At 33.0% G+C, this 13,004-nt stretch overlaps 1 protein-coding gene across 1 annotated transcript; it reads left to right on the top strand.

Moving 5' to 3' along the window:
* The first annotated feature begins 9,328 nt into the window (after positions 1-9,328).
* On the top strand, positions 9,329-10,745 carry LOC127120211 (heavy metal-associated isoprenylated plant protein 39). Its single transcript, XM_051050624.1, has 2 exons — positions 9,329-9,488; positions 9,794-10,745. The coding sequence occupies exons 1-2, from the start codon at positions 9,404-9,406 to the stop codon at positions 10,513-10,515; spliced, it is 807 nt and encodes a 268-aa protein (XP_050906581.1). The 5' UTR covers positions 9,329-9,403; the 3' UTR covers positions 10,516-10,745.
* The last annotated feature ends 2,259 nt before the right edge of the window (positions 10,746-13,004 follow it).

Below are 13,004 nucleotides of genomic sequence, written 5' to 3'. Positions count from 1 at the left end.
AATTTTGAGATTCCACTTTCAAAATGTCAAGAGTTGACTTTTCTGGCCCCACGGTTGAGTTTTCCCAAACTGTATGATTCTCGATTCCATTGATCAATTGAAGCACCTCTGGCTCAAATAAAGAGCTGATTTTTTATATGTAGACCCTTGTGGACATGTAGAGGGCCATGGAAAAGAGTTTCACCCAAGGAATCAGAAATACACCGATTTTATACCAAACCCTAGTTTTAGGGCAAAATGATCAGGAACTAATTGCACTGATTGTCAATGGATCTTTCTGAGATAGTTGTGAATCTTCGTAGGCCAAGATGCCTCTATAATCATGTCATGAATGAGCCCCCTTTTCTTCCCATCAAACATTGCCTGTTGCAGGTTACCATGAAACCCTAATTTCTTATTAAATGCAGATGCACACTCTGAAAGCTTTGAATCTTCCACTGATGAACTGAGGACCATAATAAGATACCTGGACCCTCTTGAGACTTGTATATTTGGAGACTGAAGTTCAATTCTCAGTCTTGCCTTGTGTGGGCTCCTTCTGTTAAGGAGTGATCAATCAAGCCCCTGATTTCCCAAGTCACTGATGCAATATGCAATGAGTATGACCTAGTATGATGCTAATGCAATGTGAAACATAATCCCATGCTTCCGAGAAAAAATGAAGGGTAAATTTTGGGGTATAACAGTTGTGATGTAATAGTTAGTTAGAATGTTTTTGGAGGGAAATTGAACTTAATGGAAATTTGGTAATTGTTGTGGGACGTGTGGCATTTGACAGTTTTAGAGTTAGCTAGGGAGGTTGTTAGTTGGTTGGTAGGTTTGTTGTAGTTAACTATTAGGTTAGTTGTTTGAGATTGGGAAAATTAACTGAATTTATTAGTTAGATATTCAGTTTTTGGTTTATTGGTTTGAGATGTAAGTTGCTTCTAACTTGCTCATTTTTAATCCGATTTGTCAGATTTTTCTTGCTAAATGATGTGGAATGACAGAATGTCATCATTGGTATTGGTTGAAAATATACATGTTATAGACGTCCCATATGAGATAGCCTGGTAAAGGAAAAGATAGTACAAAACTATATAAAGGATTCAAGTTCTTCCTTATAAAATGCATCTGTCAAAAGCACTCTAAGCTTGTATTTAACTTTTTTGGCAGAGTGCTGTGAGATGTAGTTAAATATTTGCTTTGAAGGTGTAGGTGTATTGAGGGTCTGGGGGTGGTTGAAGGTAAGCTATATGTTATAACAATTTTTACTTATAGTTATTCTCTTATTGTCATTTGACAATGATCATGGTTTTTTCTCTGGTTTTAGAGTTTCAACGTTATGTCTTTATATTATGATTGTGTTCTTTTATTTTCTCTTTGTCGTTTTTTCTAACACAGTGATGATTAAATCTTCAAAAATAATAAATGAACAAGTTGGGACACTGGCTATATAAAAAAGAGTTTTATTATGTATTTCAAACACGATTTCACCATCTTAAACTTTTATTTTCTTTTATAGAATAACATATAAACCAAACTCCAACTAATAGGCGTGGTGATTTGGCCATATCATAAATTCTAATAATTATAACATATGCAATAACGACAACAATTACATATCAATGAGACTCTTATTTTATTTCATTGAATTGTTAAATATATCTTTGTGTAAAAATCTAAATAGTGTGTTTGTATTCGATGGGTGTCGAAAGATGTTTGTTTCGGACAGAGTATGTATTTGCTATATTTGACATAAAGTCAAATATAGCCTGTCGAAGCATGTAGTCGAAGCATATAGCTGCCGAAGGAGTCAACAGATGTCGAAATAGTTAAGTTAACTTAGTTTTAATTGAGTTAGTTATTTTGTGATTACTTGGAGTGCAAGTAATCTCATCTATAAATATAGAGGATCTATATTTCATTTGTAACGAAGTGAGGTCGCTTTTGTAATAACTTTGTGTAGTTTCAGATATCACAATTGTGATTAACACACATTATAAAAAACACTTTGAGTGCAATTTGCATAAGTAATACATTCATCATCTTCCTCCAGAATTTCTCTTTTCTCTCACTTTCAATTGTCTTGTTTTCTTCTTTCAAATTCTCTATGTAGTGTAGAATCATATTGCAACCAAAGAGTTGTTGTTTAACCCGGGTAAAGAGTGATGAATACGAGGCATGGTCAATCAAAAAGATTGATTCTTATTCATCAAGATTTATTTGGTTAACTTCAAGATTGGAGTTTTCCCAACATCTGGTATCTAGAGCATTGGATGTGTGATCTTTGGGACACCTTGAATCACGATGAATCATCCGAACGGGCATTTTCCGGCGAACTTTATCATCTTGAATGGTAAGAATTATGAAAATTGGTGTAAGAAGGTGATGATTATTTTTTGTTATCAAGATCTTTGGGATCTTGTGAAGAACAAAGTAACACAAATTGGAGAGAATGCTACAGATGAACAAAAGGATGCACATAAATGTTAGAAGAAGAAATGTTATAAGGATCCCTTTGAGAGAGTTGGTGATAAAGATTTAATAAAGGAAGCATGAGATATCCTGGAAAAATCATTTGGAGGCACTGAGAAAGTGAAGGAGTGGAGGTTACAAACTCACAAAAGAATGTATGACATCAAAATTTCTTTACCATAGTGACAAAACAGGTGAATCAAATCAAGACGTATGGAGAAGTGTTGACATCAAAATTTGTTATGTCAAAGATTTTGAGGTCATTGGCTCCAAAGTTCGATCATGTGGTAGTATCTATAGAAGAAACGAAAGATTTGTGAAGCATGATAAAAGAAGAGCTTCAAGGTACTCTTGAATCTCACGAATAAAGAATGGCAGAAAAAACTGCAAGTAAGTCGAAGACTGATGTGGCTTTGCGAGCTCAATTGACTTAGAAAGACACAGGAAGATGAAATGGTAACAAGGGTAAAGGAAGTTACAACAATTCGAATGGTAGAGGAAACCATCAAGAAGGTAATTCATCAAATCAAAGACAATATTCTAACCAATGTAATCACATAGGTGGTGGTGCAGGTAAAGGAAAAGACGATGGAAGAAAACTTGATAAAAGTCATATTCAGTGCTACAATTGTCAAAAGTATGACCATTATACAAGTCAATGTCGAGGAGGCAAGAAAGATCAAGAAAGTGATGCAAAACTTGTAGAAGACGGAGCAATACTAATGTACACAACAAAAGAAGAAGAAGAAAGATTCAAAGATCAATGGTATCTTGACTTAGCTTATTCGTTGCACATAGATGGAAGAAAAGATTGGTGTATCAACATTAGTCCCTCGTCGAAGAACAAGGTAAAATTTTCAAAGGATAATACCTTATCTGTTAAAGGTATTGGTGATGTTCTTATCACAAGAAATGATGGTAAATGATCAGTAATTTCCAATGTGTTGTACATACCTGGCATGAAGAGTAATCTTCTAAGTATATGTCAGTTGATCGAGAGGAATTACAAAGTATTTATCGAATATAGAATGATAAAAGTGATCAATTCGAGAAACAAGTTAATCTTGAAGGTTCCTATGTCTCAGAATAGATCCTTCAGGATTGGATGTATTGGAACACATGTTTTTGGCGAATGCATCTAGTAGAGATGAATGGTTATGGAATTACAGACTTGGTCACTTGAATTTTAATGACATCAGTAATCTAAAGAAGAAGAACATGGTTTCAGCCCTACCAGAAATCCATATTCCTGAAGAAGTATGGGACAAATGTGTTCAAGTAAAGCAACACAAGAATAGCTTCATAAAGGATGCAAGAAGCAAGTAAAAATCCATTTTCGACATAATCTACTCAGACGTGTGTAGTCCTCTCCAGGTAGATTCACTTTGAGGTAACGAGTACTTTGTTACATTTATTGATGATTATAGTAGAAATCTATGGACCTACTTAATCAAAAAGAAAAGTGATATGATTGATGTTTTCACCAAGTTCAAAGCAAAGGTCGAAAGACATAGTCGTCACAAGATTAAGGTTCCGAGAACAAATGATGGTGCAAAGTATATGTCGAAAGATTTTGACACACTATGTACAAAAGAACGAATTATGCGTGAGGTGGTGCCACCATACACTCCTTAGCAAAATGGTACTGCATAAAGAAAGAACAAAACCATTATGAATATGGCGAGAAGTATGTTAAAAGGAAAGCATCTCCCAAATGAGTTATGAGGTGAGGCTATGTCGACTACAACATACATATTGAACTGATGTCTGACAAAGAGGTTTGAAGGTATCACACCAGAAGAATGTTGTCTGGCGTAAAACCTAGCTTAAGCCACTTGAAGTTATTTAGATCCATAGAACATAGATATGTGCCAGATCAACTAAGAAAAAAGTTGGATGATAAGTCGAGTCAGATGATTCTGTTGGGATATCATTCAACTGGTGGATACAAAATATTCGACCCATTTAAAAAGCAAGTCGTGAGCAGCATGGATGTGATCTAGATGATCTTAAGGAATGGGATTAGAAAAAAAACATCAAGAAGGATATAGTGAGAATCATGTGTGATAAACCAACTAGTTAAGTTATTAGATATGTTCGACAAGCTGTTAGAGAAGTTCGACAAGAAGTTGTCAAAGTTCAAGCTAGCACAAGCATACCTTAGAGAACAAGAAACATGCCTACAAGACTGCAGTAATGTATAATCACATCAGATGATGTGGTCCATGATGATGGTGAATTAGTATATTATGCCTTTTATGCAGATACTAAGCCAGTTGATGTAGTTGAAGCATTGAAAGACTCAAGGTGGATGAAAGCTATGGTGGATGAGATAAAATCCATAGAAAATAATGATACATGGTCACTAGTAGAACTTCCAAAAGGGAATAAGGAAATTGATGTAAATTAGGTATACAAAGTCAAGCTAAATCCAAAAGATGAACTAATTGGACACAAGGCAAGACTTGTAGCAAATGGGTTTCTTCAGAAAGAAGGAATCAACTATGATGAAGTCTTTGCACCAGTAGCTAGAATCTAAATAATTAGGTTGATTGTTGGTCTAACCAATATGCATAATTGGTCGATATGTCAGATGGACGTGAAATGTGCATTCCTAAATGACCTTCTAGACGAAGAGGTGTATGTGACACAAGCAGTTGGGTTTGTGAAACAAGACCAAGAAAAAAGTATACATGCTACATAAAGCCCTGTATGGACTGAAACAAGCTCCAAGAGCTTGGAACAAGAAAATAAATGACTTTTTAAGAGAGAAAGAGTCAGAGAAGTTCACGACAGAGGATGGTGTGTATGTCAGTAGAAGCAGGAGTGAGTTGCTTATACTATGTCTCTATGTCGACGACCTGCTGATAACATACAGTTGCAAAAAGGAGAACGAAGACTTTAAACATGACTTAAGTAAGGAGTTTGAAATGTCATACTTGGGAAATATCTCATACTTCATTGGTATCAAATTCTACAAGAGTAGTAGAGGCTTGATGATGCATCAAAGAAGATATGCATACGGAATACTCAAGAGATTTGAGATGCAAGATTGCAACCCAACTTCGAATCCAGCTGAGCCCAGATTGTAATTGTTGAAAGACTCAGATGAAGATGATGTCGATCCAACAGAGTTTAGAAGAATCATTGGATCACTTAGATACCTCTGTCATACAAAGTCGTATTTATCTTATTGTGTAGTCATGGTCAGCAGATTCATGCAGAAGCTAAAGGTGTCCCATTTTGCAACAACCAAGAGGATACTAAGGTATCTCAAAGGAACACTCAATTATAGTATTTTGTTTCCTTCAGTTAGTGAAGGAAAAAAATGCAAGCTTTTGGGCTACAACGACTCTAGTTGGTGTGGTGATGCTGACGATAAAAACTAGACAGTAGGATATGTGTTCATGTTAGGTGGTGCACTAGTCACATGGAGTTCGAGAAAGGAACCAGTGGTAGCTTTATCATCATGCGAGGAAGAATAGATAGCAGATTCACTATGTGCACGCCAAGCAACATGTATGATGAATCTATTCGAAGAAATTACAGGGAAGAATCATGGAGCAATGACCATGAAAATGACATCATGTCATCTATCAACTTGACAAAGAATCCAATAGCACAATGAAGAAGCAAACACATCGAAATGAGGTTCCATTACCTGAGGGATCAGGTAGCGAATGGAAAGTTGAGCCTAGAACATTACAGATCAGAAAAATCAGATTGCAGATATAATGACAAAGGTTGTGTAGGTCGAATTGCTCAAGAGATTAAGAACAATGATAAATGTAGATAGCTTAGACATAATGAATTAGGTGGTGTGTTAAATATATAATTATTTGTGTCGAAGTAGAAATATTTTGTTTGTATTTGACGGGTGTCGAAAGGTGTTTGTGTCGAACAAAGATTGTATTTGCTATATTTGACAGAAAGTCAAATATAGCCCGTTGAAGCATGCAATCGAATCATGTAGTTGTCGAAGGAGTCGATAGATGTCGAAATAGTTAACTTAGCTTAATTTTAGTTGAGTTAGTTATTTTGTGATTATTTAAAGTGTAAGTAATCTCATTATAAATATAGAGGATCTCTATTTTATTTGTAACTAAGTGAGAATCACTGTTGTAATATCTTTGTGTAGTTTCAGAAATCACAATTGTGATTAACACGCATTATTGCAAACACTTCGAGTGCAGTTTGCACAAGTAATACATTCATATTCTTTCTCCATAATTTCTCTTTTCTATCACTTTCAATTGTTTTGTTTTCTTCTTTCAAATTCTATATGTAGTGCATAATCATCTTGCAACCAAGGAGTGATTGTTTCACCTGAGTAAAGGGTGAAGAACAAGACGCGTGATAAATCATCAAGATTGATTCTTGTTCATCAAGATTGATTTGATTAACTTCAAAATTGGAGTTTTACCAACATGAATAACATATAAACAAAATTCTAACTAATAGGCTTGGTCATTTGGCCATATTACAAATTCTAATAATTATAACATACACACCTATGACAACAATTACATATTAATGAGACTTTTATATTCTTTCAATGAATAACATATAAACAAAATTCCAACTAATAGGCTTAGTCACTTGGCCATATCACAAATTATAATAATTATAACATATGCACCTATGACAATAATGACATATTAATGAGATTCCCCTTCAAGTAGGTGAATGGATGTTGTATGGGATGTGATGTATGCTAGCTCATAAATGTGAGCTTCCAAAATACAAGTGTCTATTTATTTATTTGAACTATGGATTCCTAAAAACATCCAAAGTAAGAGTCATAACTTTGCTTGGCTCAAGGGCATCGTTAACTAATATATTAGGCATGTTAGTGATACCTTGCAACCATAAATACAATTTTATTAAAGAAGATATTAAGTTAATCACAATGCATGATGTGAAAATAATCGAGTTATTATGCAAAACGTTAAAAGATATCATGTATCCCAGAAAAAAGGTAAAATGTGTCAAACTACTTCATTAATATCAAAGTATGAGCTAATCGAACTCATCTTCAAAGTAAAAGAAGTAAAGAACAAGAAATTGCATTATCATTGTGTTCTAAAGTCTATAAGGATCCTTATTGCTTTCAAAAAATTTTGCTAGTTCAAAAAACTTTGCTAGATCCCCAAAAGGAGTTCTCGCCAACTTATTATGTTGTTAATACTCCACCTTATTGGGGAGTCATCGTCGTCTCAATAGGTCCCTCACTCAATGCTCCAGGAGAAACATGCCTCCGGATTATATTTAATTCTTTGAACATGGATGAGTCAAATATTCAACACTATGGATGACTCAAAAGTAAGGTCGCTAAAATAAGAGTTTTAGATTTCACCCAAAAACCATATTAAAAATTCATTTTTTTCATAAAAATTAAATAAATATTTTATTTTAAAGCTTAAAATAACATATAGTACTAGAGAGACAAATAAATTAAAAATACTCAAATGGCAATTTACTAGATTTAAATTTTAATTAATTTTTTTCTAAAATAGATTTTTTATATTATTTTTTAAACATTCGTTTTAATTTATATATAAAACAACCTAAATACCCACTTTTTTAAATAAATACTCAAATGAAATCATTTTCCAGCATATTTTTCAAACTAACTCACTTTCAAAAAATAATTCAACACGAAGGATACGTTAATATAATTGGGGACACTGTACAACACATAAGGATGGAGGAACATCAACCCAATTTGTCATAATGTGCAAACACAAATGAGAGAGAATACACTATCTCTGTTTGTACATTCTCGACAATTAGAGTGACATCACATCTTATGTGTTATACACTATCGCCAATTGATTGACGTCTTCTTTGTGTTGAATTTTTTTATTTGAAAATGAGTTAATTTAAAAAATATATAAGAAAGTGGATTAGTTTGAGTATCTATTTGAAAAATGGATTATTTAGATAAAAAATTCTAATTTATAATATAAACAAATACTTTAAAAAATATATAAACTAAAGTTATTAATATATTTTATGTAAAAAATTCTTTTTGTTAAGTGAGTTTAGTTGTTGGACTCGTGTAATAAAAAAAGTCTTTCATACAATTATTATCTAATATATTTGCATAGTTTTATAAAATTAAATTTTATTTTTCTATATAAAAGGTATGATTTTGACATCCCTTTATACCACACAGTACAATGGACCGACCATGCTAGCACATGGAAAATGTGTGAAAACTATTACACTCCAAATATTTATAAAAAAAACTATAGTTTAAAAAGGATACACAATGACGATAATAATATAAAATTATTTTACAAATATATTTCCTATATTTTCTCTTTTTACTTTAAATTAAATTTATACAAAAATTCATTTTCAATTTATATACTCCTCTCAATTCAATTTTTCTGTTCCTAATATTCGAGCCTTTGAGGTACAATGGTGAAAAATACGGCGAGATTCTCGTCAAATTGTGCTACAAATTCAATGGTCAAATTGTTTCAACCGAAGGAATTACTTTTAATAATCAAACAAATAACGAAATATTAAGTTTAAATTTTACTTCAACTTCTGTTTTCAAATAAGGATAATAATGCAACTTGCAGAAAATCACAAAAGAGGAACCTTATTTAAGAATTTATTCAAAATTTAGATAAGAAAAATCAAAATAGTCAAAGCAGTCTCTAATATTTTCCTAAGTAGATTCACTTTAAACAAAAATTAGTAATTATAATATTTGAAAGTATAAAAATTATTGTAAAGTTCGAAAAACCGTGTGTGCCGTTAAAGTAGCCTCTAATATTTTCCTCGTTAGAGTCACCTTAAATAAAAATCAGCAATTGTAATAGTTGAAAACACCCAAGTTATTGTAAAATTTGAGAAATCGTGTGTTTTATTTACTCAAACATTAAACTAGTGATATCAAAAAGATTAACCTGGGTATTGATAATTTCTCTCCATGCTTAAGATAACTGTTTTGAAGGTTGAGATTGATTGTCTCAAATGCAAAAAGAGGCTCATCAAAGCTGTTTCATCTCTTCGAGGTAACCACAACATTAGACACAAACTACGTTACTACTTACTCTCCCTTCTCATTTCTCCTTGTTTTTTTTTTAAGGATTGAATAATATGTTGTTGAGAAATTTTTATAGACTCAAGTTTGTGGTTAAACTATTAGGAAAAAAATTATATTAGTAGCATATGGCTCTTCCTTTGAATATTATAACATATAGTTAAATCGTTATTAAATATGATGTGTTAAAATATTTGTCCCGATTAAATAGTGTTTTTAATTACATACAAAAATATTTGATTCATAGGAAATAATAATATAAATATTGACTTGCAGGCATAGATGAAATACAAGCGGATGAAGAAAATGGAGTATTGACTATAATAGGGAATGCAGATCCATATGACATAATAGTTCGAATAAGAAAAGCTGGGAAAAGTGCTCATATTCTAAGTATTGGGCCTCTTTCTGTCCCAGATCCTCGAAAGTCGGATTCTCCAGAGAAGTCTGAAGAAGAGGAAAAACCCGAAGAAAAGCCTGAAGAAAAACCTGAAGAAAAACCTGAAGAAAAGCCTGAAGAAGTCCAAGAGCCCGAAGAAAAACCGGAAGAAAAGCCTGAAGAAACTACAAAGCCGGAAGAAAAACCTGAAGAAAAGCCGGAAGAAAAACCCGAAGAAAAACCTGAAGAAAAACCCGAAGAAAAGCATGAAGAAAAGAGTGTGTCGGAAGAAAATAATAAACCCGAACCAACGAGTTCGGATCCGGTGAATCCGAATCAAATATCTAATATGCCGCCCTATATGATAATGCCTCCTCCACACTACTACCCACAATACTACCCAATGCCTCCTCATTACTACTACCCACAACACTACCAGGCCCAACCCCCACCAACACCTCCAACGCCTCCTCAGTACTCCTACCCACAATACCACGAGGCCCAACCCTCACCAACGCCTCCTCAGTACTCCTACCCACAATACCACCAGGCCCAACCACTTGCTGTGCTACATATGGCTAAGTGGGATGAGCCCGATACATCTTGCACTATATTGTGATGTTTTTTATGAGACACTTTGGATGACAATTTCATTTTTTTAGAGTTAAATAATGTTTTCTTTAAAATAAAATAAGAGAGTTTTGATTTTGGTTAGAGCAGCTCCAGTGATAACTCTCTGGACTTGTTCGCCAGCATGGCCCCCTCTTTTTCTACAAAATTACTACTGGAGCTCAGCCAACATGGCGCTAAGTTGCATACGGAAGCAACAAAATGTAACATGAAGCAACGTACGACAAACATTAAAATATATTATAAAATTATTTCTTTTGTTCTCTAAACAATAAATGTATTATTTGTTAATATACTAATTTTAATCTTTAAAAAATATTTCTATTAATTTCTTCAAAATTCAATAATTTAATTTATAAATTGTGACTACTAAAAATTATTACATTTTTTTAGTATAATTTAACTTCTCCTCAAAATAATATATTTGTGATGAAATAAATGTTCTGATGATGAATGACTTTGTTTTTTTTTTTATTTCAGTAATTTATTAACTTGTAAATAAGTTATTAAAATAATAATAAATATAAATTATTGATTGATTTATTAATTTTGTTTTATATTAATATTTATTTAAATAATTTAAATTAATATTTTAAATTAAAATAATATTTAATATAAATAAAATATTAATATATGAGATAAAATTGTAAAATTGGAGTTAACATTAGATGGGTTGCTTTAAAATGATGTGGTTTAATGAATGAATTCTATAAAGAATCCAAAAATTATTGCATCATTAGAGATGCTCTTAGAGTCTTGTTAAATTTTACAAAGGTGGACAATTCAAAAGGTGGGAATTATATGTGTACCTTATGAAAATAAAAACTAAAATTACTATATCTGTATTTAATGGAAATCATGGGGAGGTTGTTGTATAAATCAATGGATAAAAATCAATATTGTGTTTTTTCATTTTAATCTTCGTAAAAATTAATATTTTCTTTTAAGTTATAGAAGTTTTTCTAGGTTTTATATTGGTAAAATTGTGAATATCCCATAAGTCATTGATTTTTGTTGGTTCTGTTAATGAAGCTAGATTGAATCATATTGCTAATCAATTGAGTTTTAAGATTGGTTATCTCTCCTTCTCTTATTTGGATTTTCCTATTTTTAAGGGTAAGCCTAAGACTAGATATCTCAAACCGATTTTGGACAGAGTTAAAACTAAGCTTTCCAAGTGGATAGGATATCTCTTAAGTTTTGCGGGCATAATTCAAATGATTAAATTTTCTATTGCCTATATGCTTGTTCATAGTTTCACCGTCTACTTTTGGTCCAAATCTCTGATTAAAGATCTTTAGATATGTATAAGGAGTTTTATTTAGTATGTGGACATTGCACAATCTAAGTTTGTCAAAGTTTGTCACTGTGGCTTGGGATGAGGCGTGCAAGCCTTTAGAGCAAGGGGGGTTAGGTCTCAAGTCCATTGATACCCTTAACGATGCTTTCAACATGAAGCTTTGTTGGGATCTCCTGAACTCTTCTGAAAACTACAATGCTCAAAGGTGGCATTCCTATCAAGCACCATATTACTTCGTCCATTTGGAGCAGCATTAAGAGTGAGGTGGATGTGGTGTCTAAGAGCACTAGAATCATTCTGGGAGATGGTTGTAACACTAATTATTGGTTTGATCATTGGTGTGATTCCCCTTTGATTTCTAGGATTCAGGATCTTGTGGATATTAATTCTAATTATTTGGTTTCTAATTTTTTACATAATGGTTCTTGGAATTTTCCTTCTCACATTATCAATAAAATTCCTAACTTGTCTTTGATTGCAGATAGCATTATTATTCCTATGGATAACATGTCTGATAGCAAGCTTTGGATTCACTCTGCTTCTAGGAACTTAACTCTCAAAGATGCTTACAGCTTCAAGTCATCTACTTCATCTACTCATCATTGGTTCAAGCATATCTAGAATGTTGATATTTCTCCTTCTAAGGCGCCCATTGTCTGGAGACTGTGGCACAACCCTACCGATGATAATCTCATGAAGAGTTGTTGCTTCTATCCATCGATGTGCAACCTCTGTATCGGCAATCACAAATCAGTGGAGCATCTTTTCTTTCATTTCCCTTTTGCTTTACATATTTGGCACTAATTTTTTAATATGATTAAGCTTCATATTGTGTCTAACATTCTTAGCATCTTGGACATTTATGACATGAATTAGAGTCCTCCATGCAGAGTTATCATTCAGACCTCCATTGTACTCATCATTAGGAATATTTGGTTGGCCCGTAATCAAGTCAGATTCAACAATGGCTTCAAGCACTACAAGAAGACCCTTAACCAACTCCTTATTGAGGTTGCTTTCATAGAAAATATTACTTCTAAAATGGCGAACTCATCCTTTCTTGATTTTTTCATCATCAAGGCCTTCAATGTTAATCTGAATTCGCCTAAGGCGCCTAGGATTATTAAGTTTTTGTGGATGCGCTCGACCAGTGGTTGGTTGAAATGCAACACAGACGA

Source organism: Lathyrus oleraceus, chromosome 2, assembly GCF_024323335.1.
Source record: "Lathyrus oleraceus cultivar Zhongwan6 chromosome 2, CAAS_Psat_ZW6_1.0, whole genome shotgun sequence".
Taxonomy (NCBI): Eukaryota; Viridiplantae; Streptophyta; class Magnoliopsida; order Fabales; family Fabaceae; genus Lathyrus; species Lathyrus oleraceus.
The sequence above is the reverse complement of the archived record's forward strand: the minus strand, read 5'-3'. Positions and strand labels throughout refer to the sequence as shown.

What these genes read in the sequence shown, in the direction of transcription:
- LOC127120211 (XM_051050624.1), top strand. Translation starts at nt 9,404, where the DNA reads ATGCTTAAGATAACTGTTTTGAAGGTTGAGATTGATTGTCTCAAATGC. An exon ending in AGCTGTTTCATCTCTTCGAG is followed by an intron (nt 9,489 to 9,793) that starts GTAACCACAACA and finishes ATTGACTTGCAG; the next exon opens with GCATAGATGAAATACAAGCG.